Raw genomic sequence first — 19184 nt, 5'->3', positions numbered from 1 at the left:
AATGCCTGCATTCTCCCATCTCCAATGGAATTCGTCAAACACGTGCAGTAATTAGAGACCGCAATTTCCCCACAAAATCAGGGCCCAGCCCCGCCCGAACGAGGCAGGTTATCTCTGATGTTAAATGGGATCGGAGCTAGAACAAGAAAGAATCCCCAATGCGAGAATGGGTTTGCAATTCACCGAACCCGACCCGAATCTGATGGCAAATTAGTAAAATATTCAATATTAATTTCTAAAAAACTACCCTCAAATTTTTAAAACCTTAATTTCATTTTTTAATACTACCAAATTAACATAATCCAATTCTTAAAATAACCCAAAGACGGGGTAGGGTAATTTGGCTACAGGGCGGGGATGTGGAGGGGGTGCCCCGCCCGTTGCCATTCCTAGCAGCAATAACTGAAATAGTTACCGTACTAAGACCGCATTTGGCCTCCTTTCTGCAGTTAAAAACTCGGTGTAGGGGCATTTTAACTGCAAAAAAGGAGTAGAGTTCTTAAAATAAGGAATGCCAAATGCAGCCCAAAACTGAAACCACTCGGAGATTGAACTTATCCCTCGACTACTTTCATGATTTCATATGGTAAACTGAGCCTACAGAACAGTATGTATAATCGCAAGTCTAATCATAAACGAAACATCATCATAGAATGCAAGGCACATTTCTGCATTCACCCGAAACTTTACATAAAATCTAACTTGGCCCTAATTAATCTCTGATTTTGATTCTCTCAGACCATAAACTGATCATCTATACCAAGAGAGAATTCCACAAAACTACAAACACTGTAGACAAAACGAGTAAATATTAAATATTGGCTTCGGAACCACGATCACCTTCAGTTTTCCCGATCACATTGACAGACCAAAAACGAGCACAAAAATGCATTATATCTGCTCAATATCCACCTCACTATTGACATCCACATCCCCTGCCTCCACATCCAATGCTTCCACATCAACAGTCTCATCATCACTTTCATACTGCAACACCAAATAAAGAGTGGAAGTAGTACAGTGCCCATTTAAGTCAGTCACAAATGGCAAGTCTAGCATGAGAAATAGCCTGGACAAAAAGATTGGGTATATTTGATACCGCACTTGTTGACCATTAAGGGAGTGTTTTCCCATATGTATGATCATGTTTTTCAAAACAAAATCAATTGCCACATCAGCAAAATCATACATATTTGGCAAACACCCCTAAATCGTTCACTAAAAAAGAATTAACTACTTTGTTCTCCAGGACATGAAAGATGAAAGTCCTCTGGCCAAGAAAAAAGAGATGTTCAACATGAATAACCTGCTTGTAAGCATTTTGAGGGACCACTGGAGGTGGGGGTGGCAAGTGTGACAAGCCTGTCTGCTCATCTATAGTCCCTTTGTCGAAAGGATTAGATGCAGAATCCAACACCTCAAACTTCTCCATTTCAGTTATCTCCACGAGTTCATCAACTGCATGTGCAGCCATGCTGGTTGAAGGCAACTCTGAACCTTTCACCTGCACATTCCACAGGAAACTGCTAAGAACTTTGTTAAATGATTTTAAACTTTTTCTGCATGTCTTGGAAGGCGATGGTTACAGTTCTCTAATATGGAAATTATGGTGGTGTCTGACAACATGGTCAGTTTTGCTGATGTAGTAGGCAGCTGTTTTTGTTTTCAAAAACAAAACCATGTTGTCGAACACCCCCTATAAGAGTTTGGATGCTTATGCCCAACAGAATGTCAGAAACAAGCTTAGCTATAAGGTAAACTAACACAAATACCTTGTCTATAGAAGCACTACTAAGAGAACCAATCTTTCCTCGCTTGTGCTTGCTCACATTTTCCAGGGGCCTAATATAACCATTCTTTCCAGTCAGGATTCGATTCACCACCTCAGCCTCCTTAATGTTCTCTGATTGAACTGAGGGTCCATCCCACCGAGTGAACTTTTCTAATATGGTTTTCCCAGACAGAATTCCTTCTCTTTTCCTTGCAGTTGCTGGGATAACAAATATGTTAGCACAAATAGAACATGCACTGCACACCATCATGAGATGCAATTCCAAATATAAATAAATGTAACCTGGTTTTTCTTCTTCACTGGTTTCAAGATTGAAACGCCGCCTTTTCTTACTTGGTGAAGTTTGATTCTCAAGATCATTCTTTGGGCTCATTCTGTTTTTATCATTAGGCTCTCCGTCACTAACAATGTTGATACTCGAATCTTCTTCATTGATAGCAGGTCCTGAGGCATCAGAGCCAAGGAGCTCTCCTAATTTTTGAAGCCGAGCTTGTGACCTTGCAACATAATTTATAAATGATTAAACTAATAAAAAAATTTAAGACCAAATGGAAGGCACTAGATTGAGAATAAAAGAAATATTTATCCAAACGCAAGACAAATGTATGCACCTTAATGAAAATAGAATAAAGACTTACCTCTTAAGCTCCTCTTGAGCTCGAGAATGACGAGTATGTGCCTTAATGAATTTCTTGATTTTTGAAGTGACCCTAAAAAAATACAGAAAATGGAACAAAAAACAAAAAAAAAATACTATTTTTCCCACATGGTAGAAATAAAGAACAGAAATTTTCCAATAATCATATCTGTAATACCTTTTATAATCTTCTTGCTCCTTGGACAATTGCAATTCAAGCTCTTCAATTCTAGAACCGAGACTAACTGCATCCTGTACCCTCTCATCCAAGTCGATCTTGAAAACAAAAGACAATTCAGATAAGTAACAGTTTATTCTTTTTTATCAGAAAAATTATCAAAGAATTTCATTAATACTAGTGAAGATACAAGGGCAGACGAAGATATAAGGGCAGACCAAGCCCAGGCCAAGCTCGGCACCTTTAACGAGCATTAATGCAATATAGCCAGGGCAAAGGCGCAGACCTGGCCTGGTCCAGATAACAAGCCCGAAATTTAAGCCTGGACCGGGCTTTGAGCCTATTTCACTAAATACATCATATTTAATAAACATGATAATTTATGTTATACAACATAATATATGTATAAAATATATGCTATAATTCATATGAATATAAAGTTTTATATTATATTATGTGTCATTTTATAATGTTTATATATGATATATCATATAATATAAAATAAAACATAGATGGGCCTGTAAGTGTTGGGCCCAGGACCAAGCCTGGAAATTTGCATGCTGAGCTAGAAATGATCACCACTAGTCGAAACCTTAACAGTCAAAGCTTTAGCTTTTTCTTTTGCATTTCCTTTCAATATAGCACTGTATCACAAGAAAAACCAAACCCAACCTGACCGTCCCCAGCACAAGTTATGCTTGGGTTGAATAATTAGCACTACAGATCAAGAAAGGGATCTATGCTTGGACTAGATCAGCTTCAAGTTGGCTCTACTAAATTAAAAGTTCAGCTTAATTCGCTCATACCTGACTAAACCCACCCATGTTGAATCACTACATACCATTTTGAATTTTTACCTTTCTTTCGGAACCTTTGACCAGCACCAATCTGATCATCGTTGGTTCCCAAGAACATTGGCATAATTTATTTCAAAACCATCCAAATAAAGGATTTTCATATAATTTTCTCAACTTCTTGCTTCTTTTAACTTTTGAAAATACAAGTTGTCTATTGATTGATGTGTTTGCATACGAGGACCAGGATTTTAACTGTCTTGTACCAAAATTTAGGGCTGTTCACGGATCCAGGATTTTTTTTTTATCAATAGAGGACCAGGATTTTAACTTTCTGCTTGTATCAAAATTTAGGGCTGTTCACAGGTTGGGTTGGGCCGGTTTACTGGCATTTTTCCAACCGACCAGACCTGGTCGGTTTACCTAGAAATGAAACCGAAGCTGACCCTGTACTAAATAAAACCGACCTGGTCGGTTTAAGTTGGTTTGGGTCGGTTTTGTGAATGATTCTCTCAGTGAACGGTAAAGGATTCAAGTCTAAGAAGCGAAGACATGCCTGGAAATTAACAATGATTTGATGGATTAAAGCTGAAACTTTATATATAGTATGTATGTTTCTGAAATAAAGCTGAAATATATATATATATATATATATATATATATTCCACAAATATATATCTGAAATATATCAGATATATATTAAAACTGAAATATATATATATATATATATATATATTAAAACTGAAATATATCAGATATATATAACATATCTGAAATATTATATATATATATAATATAAATCTAAGTCAGTTCGTGAAAACCGAAACCGAACCAAACCATCGGTTTATGTTTTTTTGTAACCCAAAACCGACCGATGCTGAAGAAAATCCGGCCGACTCGGGTTGGATCTGACCGGGTTGGTCGGTTTGGGTCTTGTTATGAACAGCCCTACCAAAACTCAGACATGGCTCAGAATAGTAATTATGACCAGAATTTTCTAAGACTTTCAAGTTTAGGTAATAACTTTTTTTTAATAATCCTTTGTTTATTTTCCTATATTTTCTGTTTTTCCAAGTTGGGGGGTTTACCCACTCACAGCTTCACCATTTCTTCCATTTTTTGCTACTTTTTCATTGATTTGAAGGAAAAAAAATGTGCTTTTCCTTGATTTGTTTTAAATCCCATTTTCATAACCCTCAAAACTGAAAGAAATCCTCAAGTTCAGGAAATGTTTAGATGGTGCAGACAAATTCTGAAAGGTTTGTTGCACCTATGTTCACAGGCTTCACATCCTCAAGATAATGAACCAATCTCAGAATGGTGAGGTCGTCAAACCAAACATGCATAGTAACATGTACCAAAAAGATAATGAACCAAATTATGCTTGACAGTTTTGACTATGAGTGAAGTAGGTAGGGTTGCAGTTTATCAGGGCCTGACCCCTTTAGACTAGTTTGCTTTGGGTGTATGGAAAATTTGATGGTTCAGCCCAAGCTAACAAAATCCTTATTGGCTTTGTACCAACCAAAAAGGATATTCATCTGTCAGTTTCAATCACAAGTCAACAAAACACTATAATTGAAACAACAAACATATTGTATGATCATCACCATCATCCAAGCCTTATCCCAACTATATGGGATTGGCTACATGAGTCCTGTTTCACCATTCTATTCTGCTTAATATATTGTATGATCTATATGGGACAAAGGTTCACAGACCAGAGAATTCACTGTGACATCACCATTGGCTACCTTACATAGTAATGACAATGCCGCTGGCAACAAAATAATGTATCGAGTAATTAAAGAAAGGCAATACTCTAGATAAAAAGAATATGAAATACTGAACATAATCAAAACATAAACACAAATATAGAAAGAAAAACACGAGTCCAGAGAACAATACTGCTGACAGGTAGTATTTTTTTATGAAGTTCATTCCATAGTTGTCAAGATGATGCCTAGGCGACAAGGCACCCTTGGAGGCTCGCCTCACCTAATTGCCAAGTAGTTTTTACATTGTGTTATAAAATACTTTTATATTCTTAATTTTTTGAGATTATAATTATAAAATGACATTACTAAACTAAAATGTTCATTTTGTGTGTTTATATACTAATTTCGTTTTATTATTTTCATGTTTGTTAGGGTTTAATCAACACAAACATTGCTAAATGCTGTATTTTATGCCTATGTAACTCTTTGAGTGTCTTGATCTGTATTTTCCTTTTCTTCTTTTCCTATAACAAAATAGGGGTTCAGCCCCCATATTTTTTGAATCTTCTTTTCTTTCTTCTTTTTCTTATGAATATGTTGATTTTCTATACCTTAACATGAAGTCTATACTTTCTTATGAAAATTATAGATAATTATTAAGGAAATGTGGTTATGGAACCTAGGAAACTACCCTAGGATATTGCTTTTTATTTAAAAATTTCATCGCCTAGGCAACTAGGTGACAAGGTGCTCCCCTATCGCCTAGCCTCACCTCGGTGCCTTGAAAACTATGGTTCATTCCTACAAAATTTTACAGCTTTGCACTTTCTGCAAATACTAGGAATCTATACAGAAGTATTGAACTCACCTGCAGTTGACATTTATGGTCATCAAGCATGTCAATATCCAGCTGTACTTGCTTCAACTGCATAGTCACATGAGAGAGAGTCAGGGTGAGTTATTGGCAGGATGATAATTCCTAAGAGTCAATATGTATAAGGCAAAATGAAGTCAAACCTGCTCTTCAAGAGCATCTTTAGAATCAGAAGATCCATGCTTCCCTTCTTTAACTCTATCTTCTGCACCCTCCGAGATCTTGAGACCTCCAGAAATATCACTCTGCCCATCTAAATGTTGTTTCTTCTTTTGTCTCTTCTTGCTGTAACATAAACAGTACCGTGTAAAATAAAATGCTTCTAATAGCAAAATGCAATAAACATCAGGAAGGCACAAACAATAAGAACCTACCGCTTGTCATAGACCTCTCAAGTATATATCTAGGGTTCTAATTATAGCTCAAGAAATTTTCAGAGCCAAGAAACCATTAAGTCCAAGAACCAAGACCAGAAGTACCTACTATCTAGCATGTTTTTACCATATTTTAACTCTTTTTTTATTCCACAGATACAAATGGAATAAAAGCATGGAGACCAGCAATAATAAAGTGGAACAGAGATAATAGATCTCCCAGCCTACCCCCCTGCATCTTTTGAAGATGTCCCCTAACGCCACATACATCAAATTATAAAGTAGGCTGTTGATATAAATATATATATAGAGAGAGAGAGAGATACATATATATACATATATATATATATATGTATATATATATATATATATATATATATATATATATATTATATTGTTGTAACTTTTAATCAAATACATACAAAACTCATTTTGATACCAGATAGATGTGTTCAGAATAAAAACACTAATATCATCACAAAAAGTTCTGAACATCATCTAAAGAAAATTCATTACATAGATTGATCTGTACAGATAAATCATATCAATTTTACATACAACACTTAGCTGATCTAATCACTTTTTTTATCAGTAACAGATAACTTTTTATTAATCAATTAAAGATGATTTTCAACTTAAGCTGATCCTATCTTTCCACATAAATGTAAGGAGTAAGCACAGATTTGCTATAAGATGATACCAAAATAGGCAACCATTAATAAGCATTATTTAATATTAACTTGCATTTTAAAAAATAAAATTTTATTAAAACTTGGCCACATAATTAGTAAAATATATTATAAGTTTTTAATTAAAATGAACTAACAATAAATAACGATATTGAAAACAAAACAAGCTTCCAACATATAAATGTACAGTGTATGTGTTTTTGATAAATCGTAAGTACATATAAATATACATGATGAATTGGAGAAACAATTTCAAAAGAAGAAAATAAGAAAAACTACTTAAGCCATTTGCAAGGACACCCTCATGGAACTTTGGCCATGAAAAAAAAAAACATTCTCACCATCTTCAAGTCTCAAATCTAATGAGATCAACCGAAGTAAGATCAGCCCCCCCCTCCCAAAAGAAGAGATCAAGATCAAGAAGTAAAAAAATCAACAAGAAGACTTTAGCTCAACTGATCATGAGAAAGTAAAGGGGATAATTGTTTTGCCTTTGAATGACACACAAATTTGGACCTTCTAGAGTTGTTAGGGGTGATCATTTCTAGCCTAGCCTGTAAATTCCCAGGCTTAGGCTTAGGCATAGTTTTGTGTCCAGGTCCAGCCCGGCCCCTGATCACATCAAGCCTGAAAATTTGAGGGACAGGCCTGGTCCACAATATATGTGAATGTATTATTTAATATTCATAGCAATTTAATATTATATCAAACATAACATAAAAGTTACAGGCCCAGAAGGCCAGCCCAGACATGTATAGGGCCAGGTTGTCAGAGAGGCCAGGTCTAGCCTAGGGCCCTAGGCTATGCCCTTAGCATAGGTGCTAAGCCCGGTCAGGTATAATGATCACCCCCTATCATGCACTTCCAGGAAACATTTTCTTTTTTCTTCCTCCTTTCTTATTTGACATAAACAAACAACCAATCTACATGATGAATACAATTTTTGGATGGAGAGCATTATTTTTTGACAAGTGCATAGAGAGCATTATTAAATAACAAAAAAGTACATAAAGAGCATTATTAAATAACAAAAAAGTGCATAGAGAGCATTATTTAGATGCTATGCATGTGCATTGTATGACCAATTTTTGTAGGGGCAATGTATGATCCATAATTGTTAAATACTCGAGAAAAAAATGATGTTGGATTTCAATAAACCACCATGTCTGAAACTACTATTTTCATCCCTAAACTTTTCATACTTGTTACACATGGTATATTCTCTTGCATTTCTGGTTCATTGGCATAAACAAACGTGCCCACTCAAAAAGTTCCAAAAACTAGCAAAAGGATTCTATGCTTCATTAATACTTTGTTACATATCCTATTCATAAAAAAAAAAAAAAAAAAATGTTTTGTTACATATCCCCACAAAATGTAAATTTCTACAATTTCAATATCTCACAACAAAAAAATCTACTTCTAAAGGACTAACTTCTGTTCAAAATTGTTATACTTGATTTAATGATGTCTAATTCCCCTCAAAACTGAAATTATTATACTTGATTTAACAATTATGGATCATACAATGCCCCTCAAAATTCCCCACAATTCCATACCCAGCAAGATGGATTGAAAATATGAAGATGTGGAATCAGGAGGATAAGGTTTGTCTGCGTTCTGGTGGTTTTGGAGGTAAAGCAAACAGTGAGATCAAAGATGAAGGGTGTGAGGTTAAAGACAAGGAGGTGTTTTCAGAAATAAAAATATTATTGGTTCGGTTGGGGGCTTTTCCTTGGGCTGCTGCATAGAGGATAATGATAGAGAGTCCCAAAAGGAATTAAAAGGGCGGAGCCCACACAAATTTAAGTGATGGGGCACATAGGAACTTAAGTGGGGTTGCTATATAGAAAGGTTTTCTCTTATTAAAAGGTGGCGGTGGTAGGGGAGAGGCTAACCAGCTGGGACACGTGGAAGAAAAAAAGGAGAGAGTTGGGGTGTTGAAAGAAAAGGAGGAAGCTGGAGTTTTAGAAGACAAATATGCGTCTCAGACTGGAAAAGGCATTGAAGCTTTGAACGTGGATCGAGGTTCGAAAGCCAAGCTCAACAACAAAGTTGGAGTGATTTCTACAATGCTTTGTTCTGGGTTAAGGATCTTGAACAAGAGTAAGTTCAAGCATAGCCGAAGATTTGGGTATATGTTTCAGCCTGAGAATCCTGGTAAGTGGCTCTCAAGTCTGAGATACGAGACTGTTTGTGCAGATCTTAAGGAGGGCGATCAATGAGGAAGCCACGATGATAAATTTGATCTAGGAGAACAATGCAGTGAAAGAAAAAGGAGAAGACAAGGTTTAGGCAGTAAGCACGTAAGTTTATTTATTTTGGTGCTTTTGTAGTTGAGATCTCTTCCAATTCGTCAGAGTCATGGAGTTTGGATCTGGAGGGCCAAGGGATTGTTTGTTCAGAAGGTCAGAAGGAGGGAAGGGAGGTGGGATCTGGGGAAGAAAGGAAGGAGTTAGAAAGGTGGGAAGGGGAAGGCAGGGAAGGATTGTTAGGTAGGGCTGGTGAAGGGGGGCAACGACAAGAGACCAAATGCTTGCAGGCACCTAGGTGTTGCCTAGGCAATAAAAAATTTATAGTATTAAAAACCAACTTTTGGCTAGTTCCATAGGAAACCAGATTTGGTGCTCACAAAATTGTGCTGACACTGTTCTCACAGCCCTTTCCAGCTGTGCATTGTGAACATCTCCCCATGAATAAAAAGATACAAGTATGGGCATATTCCCGATGCACAGCTGAAAAGGGCTGTGAGAATGGTGTGAGCATAATTTTGTGAGGACTGAATCCACCCTCGTTCCATAGTTTTATATACTATTCAGAATGTATATTAATCAATGTTCAGGGAACCGTACCGGGCATAGAACTGGAGAAGGGAGAGGTTCAATGGGGGTTAAACCGGAGGTTGAACCGTGATGATGTTGCATATACATATATATTACGGATCATATAAATACTATATATAATATATTTTACAACTTTTAATATACTTAAATATGGCGGATGGATGATAAGCTTCTTAATTTTTAAAACAACTGACTAGGATTCGAGTCTTTTAATTTACATTTTCTTTAAAATACGTGCATAATAATGTAATATGTACAATAAAGTCATTAATTAACATAAGTAATGAGGTGGATTAGTGGTAATTAAGTAATATGTGAAAATAAGAGGTCTTGGGTTCAAATCTTGTTCACCGGTTTTCTGGATAAACCGGCCGATCAACCGGTTTTCACTGGGTTTTAAGCAAGTCCAGTTATCCGATCAAGGCCTTAGGTCACGGTAGCAATTCTCTTTATTACGAACATTAAATTTCCTCTAAAAATGTGGCAAATTATCACATCTAAAAGATAAAAATCTTTTACATATATAAATTTCATTATTTTCAAAAATAATACTACTATAATAAATATTAAATAGAGCAATTTCATGTCAATTAGCAACTAAAGAAGGTTATTAACTTTATATGATAAACATTCAATATGGAAAGTAAAATAGAAAAAACAAGGATTTTTTTATCAGTATAGAAAAAACAAAAAAAAACAAGGATGGAGTTTCTGTTTTATTTAATTAGAGAGAATAGGAAAAAAAGAACCTCTTTATAATTTTATTCTTTTTCTCTTTCCTTCTTTCTTTTCCTCTCCTCAAAACCCTTTGATCTTTTAAATTTCAATAGTAAAACATTAAAACAAAGTATAATTAATATATATATAGCACATAATAAAATGTATCAGCACATACATTAATAAGACAACAATATAAATGATATTATAAAAGGTGTCTGCCTTAGTCATTTTTGTCGCATAGGTGGGTGCCTAGTTGCTAAAAGTCAAGGCGTTTGGGCGAGGCATCCAACCAAGGGCACCTAGTCGCCTAGGCAACGCCTTGACAACAAGAACAACAAATCCTATGTCAGAGAAGAAATGTGAACAAGGAGTCACAGAACCTCTAGATGGGGTGAAGAAAGCCAGAGAGACAAGCAAGTTTCATTTTGTCCATGTGTCAAAGGTCTTTCAAGGCTAAAAGATGGATTGATTGGGGCAGGTACTTCCAATAAATATAAGAGAGTCTACAAGAGGAAGAGACTTTTTTTTACCAATAACAGAGATTTCATTAATTTATTGAGGAATGAAAGTACATAGAAAGGGAGCTAAAATATCTTAACTCCCCGCAACTGCCACTAAACACCCAAAATACAAAAACAGTTACAACTGACCCCAAAAAACAGAACTCATATTCACCCCTTGTCTAGCTAAGCCATCTGCAAAAGAGTTTGCACTTCTCTTTATCCATGTGCATTGAACCTCTCTGCACTTCTCTTAACCTACAAGAGGAAGAGATTAAAAAGTATAGATTCAAAGAAGAAAGGCAATGAAAGGAGGGGGTAGGAGCTTCAAGATGTAGTAGGGGAGATAACGTCAACTTCGACAAGGGAAAGTCTGGAGGGTAAGCCAAGGTCATGGGATAAGGAGGAGGGGGTCAAGCTGGTGAGAGTTGTCTCGCTTTGTCTCAACGAGCTGGAAAGAAGAAGGAAGAGGGTAAAGTGGAGATTAAGAGCCTGGCTAACAGGGAGGTTAGAATTGGCAAGAGATTAGGGCTATTTTTATTTTTGGGAGATGAGGCGTTTGCTAGAAGAGTTTTCGAAGTTTTTGAAAAGAGTAAAAGAGAAAATGAAGAAAAACTTGTTATGGAAAGAATCAAAGAATGAAAAGCTTGAGACGAGGATGATGACGAGTATGATGAGACATTTGAAGCTGAAGACTAGCTGCTTTTGTAGTGGGGGGTTCTCTGTTTCTTTTTGTTTGCCGTGCCTTTGTAGTCCTTTTGTTGTTGCAGTTGGTTCGGGTGTTATCTTAGCACCATGTTGAGTTGTAACCAGCTTTTCTTTTTTTATCAATAAAATTTTATATTTACTTTTCAAAAAAAATAAGGCAAGATAATATTGCATTCAAGTTCCAAAGTTATAATAACAAATGTAAGAATTATTCTCAATCAAGTTTCCAGCACAAGGACTTCCTAGGAACTCATCCTATTATTACTCTTGCCAAGTCATGCTTAACTTTGTCACAATGTTAAGTTGTTAACTACAATATTGCAACATCATCCCCATCATGTTATTTGGACAACATATAGAAAAAGCATTAATATATTTGAGTTTTAATTTGTATCCATCAGGCTTAAAGTTGAATTCCTAGATCAACAAATGCATCTAATTTGGAATAGGTAAAAGAAAATTATAAACAAAATGGCCAATTGGATATTGACAAGGGAGGAGTATAAGGGTGTATTTTGTAGACTATATTATTAGAGGTTGGCAAAAATGACATCATTTTCTTCTCACAGATTACTGGTTCAGCAGGAGTGGGATTCCTGCCACCACCTCGAGGAAAGCGGAAACTTAATTTTGCAAGATTTCTCTTGGCAATCTTAATCTTTTGAGAGGGGGGTTCAAAGTAGTCAATTAGGGCAATTGATTGTATCATATTCTCAGGTCCTATTGGGGATGACACTTGACAAAAGAAAGGGTGGAATGGATGAGCACATCTTCAAATGGAACATGGGAGATGAGACATTACAGGGAGGCTAAAACTTTTGACAATAAGAAACCAGATTCAAGAGAATGTCAGAGTGTTCAAATGGATCTCTAGCTAATGCAAACTCCCTTATGGATGGCTTCCCATCTACTACCAAGAGATGGGATGTTCTTTTTTATCTTATTTACAAAAATGAATCACTTTCATCTTGTTCTTTATAAAAATAAAATTAAGGGTAAACTGCAGAAAGGTACCCTGTACTTTGGGGGTAGTCTCATTTTAGGGCCTCAACTTTCAAATGTGCCACTTTAGTACCTGATCTTCCAAAAACATACATTTAAGTCCAATTCAGTTAAACTAATGTTAGGTTGATGGGTAAATTACAAAAATGCCCATCTTCTGACTGTTTTTTCATTGTTCATCTTTCTTCTACCATTGGACTTCGGACACGAACCGGTGGCAGCAAAGTAAGCTCATCCTGGTCTGTTCATTAGAGATAGCCTCACCTTCGGATGTTTGCTTGGCTACCGTTGGTTTGGTCCAGATTGCAGAGTCCAAATGGAGAAGAAAGATGAACAGTGGAAAACAAAAAAAAAAAAAAAACAAAGAGTCAGAACATGGGCATTTTCATAATTTTACCCCTCAATCTAACATTAGTTTAATGGAGTTGGGCTTAAATGTGTATTTTTTGAAGATGAGTGAATAACCTCGGAGAACCAATTTGAAGATGATGGCTATAGTTGAAAAAGAAACAATGCTGAGCATAAGAGTAGATGCATTTCTTTTTACTCATCCATAAAATTTCATGAGAGATAGAGATAAACAGAGAGATACATGACAGACTATCATCAAATAGACAGCTCAACATCTAAGAACCTCTGAAGCTTTATTTGTAGGAATCATCAAAAAAACAGTTTCAACTAGAACGATATATTCATAATGAAGTAGCAGGCACTCATGAATTCATATTACTCTACCTCCTTTTTGCAGGGGACCTTGAAGTACTAAACCCTGCAACCAGATAGAACAAGAAAAGGCAATCGAAAAGTTAGATGTCATTATTAACTTTTAGAACAAAGGAAAATGAAAAGAACATTGAAAATAGAAAATTGTATAATAGCATCAATAAACTTTTTTTAACAAATCCAAAAGCAATAAACAAGAAAATAGAAAACAAAGTAACAAATAAACAAGTTTTCAGCATCAGAATATCTTCATATCATGAAATTCATATCAAAGATTCAAAATTTTCAAGATAAACAGAAGTAGAAAAATCCAAGAGAAATTTTACCTACATCATAAAAAAAAGCTTACCCATGTCATATGAAATTTGTTTCTGGCTACGAAATGCACGCCGGCCTCTTGCATCTCTTACTGGGGAGTATCTATGCTGGGGCGAATGCCTTCTGTCAAGCTTATCCCTCAAATCACTACTTTGGTTATCCCGCCTACCTGCAATGAACAAAAGAAAGCATTTTCAGTATGGTATACGAAATTACCTATCTCTTGTTTCTCAGTTGAAGGCCAAGTGGAGAACCCACAGATGACATAAAAGGCCAGGCTTACCATTACATGGAGCAATACGAGAAACTTAATTATGAATAGTAATAGTGTCTCCTTGCCAGTTCCCAGAGAGGCCATAGAAATTAATTCCCTCATAAAAAAGATAGATACGGCTATACCCGTGTTTGAGCTTAGATCATTGAGAAAACCCATCCAATACTGAAGAAGCAATTAATATAGGATAATTGATATGACTGTCTTCTTGGGCATCAAGAAAAACAATAAAACTTGAAGTGTACAGATTTCTCTCTGGTGCCATAGTAAGACAATAATAAATATAAGCATCTCCAAATCCAATAAAATTGGTCTCCCTTGACCATATCTTCCCATAATAATCTGCAATATTTCACCATTGAACATCCAAAGAAATCCGTTTGCCATATTGATATTACTCAAGGAGGACTCACAGATGACGTGAAAACCATGTGCTTCACCGTTACATGAACTGCAGGACTTACTACAGAAAACACTTGGATGGTTTATGCCCTATAACATGATGGAACATCAAATATATTCGAGAAAACCTAACTTCCACAACCCTCTATGTAGGTTCTCGTATTTTATTGAGGCATTGTGAGAACAGAAACAATTAAAAATGCCAGGAAGTAATGTCACTGACTACATGAAGAGATGCCAACCAGAGACCTTCAAGATGCAGAAGAAATGGAACAATCCAGCAAAAAAATACCAATCAATGACATGACAGCAAGTTATAAGGCAACATTAGCATCTACCAAGTCAAGAGAAGAGGATTTCCCCACAGAGATGGTTGATATATGCAGAATTTAGCTTGCATACATTGAAGAAACACAACAACGAATATTAATCTGCATATAATGGAGTCCAGTCCTGATGTTACTCATGATGACATAAAAAGGGAGGAGAGCTACAAAATGCAAGTCCGGTAAGACAAAACTAAGATGGAAACAAACCGATCCATAACATACAGAAGAGCTGCTAAGAAATTATAGAGAACTAAATCGGAAAATAGCTCAACTACAGCTTCCATGAGTGAGATTGACATGCCTTAAGTGTTTTAAACTTTGAACAGGGTTCAGATTTTCCAATGCAGTGAAATTTTGAACAAGATGATTAAAATCCATGTGTGTCCTCCCAACAGTTTATATTGTTTATATTTATCCACTTTCTAAAAACTTTTGAATCTAATTTGGAAGAAACCTTATAAAATTAAACGCATGTCCATATTGAGCAAACACATACATGCTCATCATAATAAATGTTAATTTATCTACTGATCAAAATTATTTTAATGTCTCCCCTCATTGATACTTATCCCTTTGTGTACATCTTGTGGGCCCTTTCTTCTTTCTCTTTCCTTCTAATTGTATACAGTTCTTTTTATTGATTGGCAAGGAACAATTTAGACACATTATCGTATAGGGGCTGCAAATGAATGGATCATGATCCTAGTTAAATTCAAAATCAATCTGTTTAACAGGAAAGTGAATGGCCTATATATGTTAACAAAGCAAATTCAAACTCTAAAGTATGATTCAATTATTAATCGCATTGAATTCAAATGCACCATGTTGCAAGCCATTGATATCCAATTCAATTCAACAAACATGATAGTAATAGTATATTCAATTAACATGCTCATTAATACACTTGTACATATAATATCGTTTTTTTAAGAATAAAGAATAAATTCATTAAAATAAAAAGAGAAAAAGATTAGCTACATAAACCTAAGAGGCTAAAATAGTAAATCTACTTAACACAGAAAAATTATCAAAAAAAAAAGTCTAGTTAACACAGGAAAAATGAAGGCTGTCTTGGCCCTTGGGTTATGGCCCATGGGTGAAAAGAAACCTAACTTGGGCCATTGCTACCTTGTAAATGGTATGATGAGCTCCTTAAAAGAGGCATTGGAAGGTATTTTGCAGAAACCATTAATAAAGGACAGGAGAGGGCTTCAGCCCCAGCTACGCAAGAGTGATGAGCTGAGAGGCAAAGAGGTTGGGATTGTCGTTACTTTTCTATTTCAGAAACAAAAGCATCTGATCAAGGATTGAACCCTTGGAACTACAAGCGGTTAGGCTCAGGATGAGATGGATTGACAAAGGGGAGAATACAAGGTTTGAGTCCTTTCCTTAATTGCTTCCTTTAACAACATGTAGTTTGCAATTTCTAAAAAGTCAATTTGGTTGCATATAGATGATCAATCTTGACGAACCCTGTCTGTGAGTTTATGTTCTGGAAATATTTGTAGATTTGTTCTATTTCTTTTATGTATCATTCTTGAAAGGATTTTCAAATTGGCTAGGTTTTGTGATATTTTGCTTGTGTTTCATATTTTTTGAAAAAAATAAATAAATAATTGAACCAAATCAGATAGAACCAGGTAACTGATTATATTAGGGTTCTGAATACAAAATACTATGTTTTTTATCCATCAGATTCAATCCATTTGCAGCCCTGCCATATAGTAACTTGACAAACAAATAAATGGATGAGTAAAAAATAGTAATTTGTGACAGCATCAATGAATATGGAAGGTAGTTAATTGAGCTGACATGAACACAATAAGATTCAACCTAAAAAGGGGATGTAGGTAAGAACCTGAGCTTCCATGCAAACATTGCCTAGACGTTTTTTGTTCATTTGTTCTATTTTTTAACTATATCCTAATACTACTCGATTATTGCTATAACTAATTTTTAAAACAACCTAGCAACATGAGGCCACATTTTTATTACCTTGGTTGATAATCTGTACGAACTATGATTGTATTAGGTTGCTGATACTATGTCTGAGGATCTACAATGATAATCTTAAGAATCACTTTATTTATATTATTGTTTCCCTTCTTTTAAATATCTTGCAGCAAACCAACCAAAATATTTGGTAGCAATGCAGTGAGTTTCGCAAGGTTTTATTTATGCAAGATAATTTGCAGTCCAGATCATAACCTTGCAAGAATGAATGCCATAACATAATGCAAGAGGAAAACTCAATCTAGTCACTCCGTCATGTTGAACAATCTCAACAACTTCCTATTGAGTCGCACTTTTGGGGTTTTTTACCTTATTGGAACTACTCTTATAATTCGAAAACGAAGATAGTATAAGTAAAACTAGTATTAAAAGGGATTTAACAGTTGTTTGAAACCAATATGTATTTGTTGACAGAATATATGGGAGCTATGGATCCTCTGCATATATAGTTGCTAGCAGATCAAGAACTAGCAAATACTACAAAGAAAATATAGACAAAGCTGTGCCTCTATGTAGGATATTTTATAAGTTACGGAACAGTTACAGTGCGGGACAAAATAAATGAAAATAAAAAATCAAAAAACTCTCACCATTAAAAGAACCAGAGAACCTCCTAAGCTCTGCATCTCCATGGGCAAAAGAGCAGCTCTGTCGCGCACAATGACCTCTCTGATAAAGTATGCAAAGCTTCGTCTTGAAAAGCTTCCTTTCAAGCATAGTTAGTGATTATAAGCCCTCAAATTAAGCAATCATGAGTCGTCAAAGGGATAAATAACCTCGGCCAAGATTATACGCAATCACTCGACAATCATAATAACCTCAGCCAAGATTATATACAATCACTCCACAATCATATAAAAATAAAACGAATTCGTTCGGCACTTAACGGAAATGCAGACACGAACCAATCCCTACATTTTGAAGAAACCCTAAGCCGTAAGATGGAGATCCAAACAGTATAACAGGAATGAACACAAAGAACATCATTGAGCAATATGTGAAAGTACCTTGAAACGAAAACAGCCCGAGTGGCTCAACGAAAGATAGAACCCTATCAATCAACATTCCATGAAAAAATTACAGCGAGAAAGAAAGAACCGTATTAAGTGTCGATCAGACAACCCGGTGCGGCAGAGGCACTGCGGTCGTGTTTTAGCTTAACATGTAAGCAACATCAGACCGGCTCCAGTGCGTTTAGACTCGAAGGGATTTTCTATTCGAGTCCACTAAACTTTTGACACGTCAATACGTATTTAACTGCCAGTTGCAACCGGTTGATATTTTTTCGGGATAAGTATAATGTATTACCGTAAGAAATCTGAAATGGCAGCCCAATAGCCCTCTCGTCGTGAATTTGGCATTAATCTAGAGCAGGATTCAGTTGTTCCATCTTACGGGTGGATTGAACTATAAAAACCCCAATTTTTTATGACAACTAGTGGTGGGGCACGTGAATTGCATATGTAGGCTCACTATTTTAAACATGAATTGGTAAACAAATAGGGTTAACAAGTAAACCGACATAATGTGGAAACTTATTCCTGTATTTTGAAATGATGAGCAACAATGTTCTCGTGCTTAATATATCAGAATCAAATAAGCATTTAACTAACAAAAAAACATGAAAGAGAAAGAGTTTGAAATTAGGACAATATCTAGTTTTATCTATTTCGGAGTTACTTAATAAACTCTAAGTAATATTATTGAGCTCCAAATGAAGGAGCTATTCTTCCGTATTGGAAATCGATCAAATACATTCCCACTCTAAGTACATACACAATCAGGTCCAAGGGTAAAAATAACACACTAATCCAAGGGCATGTACCTGTTCTTTCCATAACCACAACCACTAAAGGATGTCAAATTCCATGATCAATTTTTTAATTCCATAAATTTATTCAAGGGAATGAGAAAGGTAAATAGAATAGTACTTTACCGAGCTTGTTTTTTCCCTTGAGGCATGCATTTCATGAGATCTTAGCTACATATTGCATAATTGTTGGTTAAGCATGATCGCTTCTTTCCTGTATATCTATTGTTCTTTACAAGTACAAATCCGGATGATGTATGTTGCACTAAGCTTTTTCTTCATCTCTTTTAGTTGGAAAAGTTATTTACAGGTTTTTAGTTCAACATAAAGAAGACCCAAGTCTATCTTTGCTTCTATATGCCATGTTTTTTCTCCTCTACCACGAACTACAAATCTTGATAGTGAAACAAGTTTGAAGACTATAAAGGCACCTAAGAGCACTTGCGATGACTTGACTCTTGGTAGGGCCTCTGAACTTAAGGATTT

At 35.6% G+C, this 19184-nt stretch overlaps 1 protein-coding gene across 2 annotated transcripts; it reads right to left on the bottom strand.

Moving 5' to 3' along the window:
• Window positions 1–548: 548 nt before the first annotated feature.
• On the bottom strand, window positions 549–18216 carry LOC148875505 (Zinc finger C-x8-C-x5-C-x3-H type family protein). 2 transcript variants are annotated; one of them, XM_088964825.1, is made up of 12 exons: window positions 17896–18216; window positions 17479–17799; window positions 13902–14039; window positions 13565–13598; window positions 6137–6278; window positions 5988–6044; window positions 2608–2705; window positions 2431–2502; window positions 2075–2289; window positions 1773–1990; window positions 1307–1504; window positions 549–987 (listed from the first exon to the last, which is right to left on the bottom strand). In XM_088964825.1, the coding sequence occupies exons 2-12, from the start codon at window positions 17603–17605 to the stop codon at window positions 892–894; spliced, it is 1395 nt and encodes a 464-aa protein (XP_088820951.1). In that variant the 5' UTR covers window positions 17606–17799; window positions 17896–18216; the 3' UTR covers window positions 549–891. The 2 variants fall into 2 exon arrangements, with proteins under 2 accessions (XP_088820951.1, XP_088820952.1); XM_088964826.1 differs by lacking the exons at window positions 17479–17799; window positions 17896–18216 and adding an exon at window positions 14154–14522.
• Window positions 18217–19184: the final 968 nt, after the last annotated feature.

Source organism: Nelumbo lutea, chromosome 1 (genome assembly GCF_056320005.1).
Source record: "Nelumbo lutea isolate HS-2025 chromosome 1, American lotus-T2T, whole genome shotgun sequence".
Lineage (NCBI taxonomy): Eukaryota > Viridiplantae > Streptophyta > Magnoliopsida > Proteales > Nelumbonaceae > Nelumbo > Nelumbo lutea.
The sequence above is the reverse complement of the archived record's forward strand: the minus strand, read 5'-3'. Positions and strand labels throughout refer to the sequence as shown.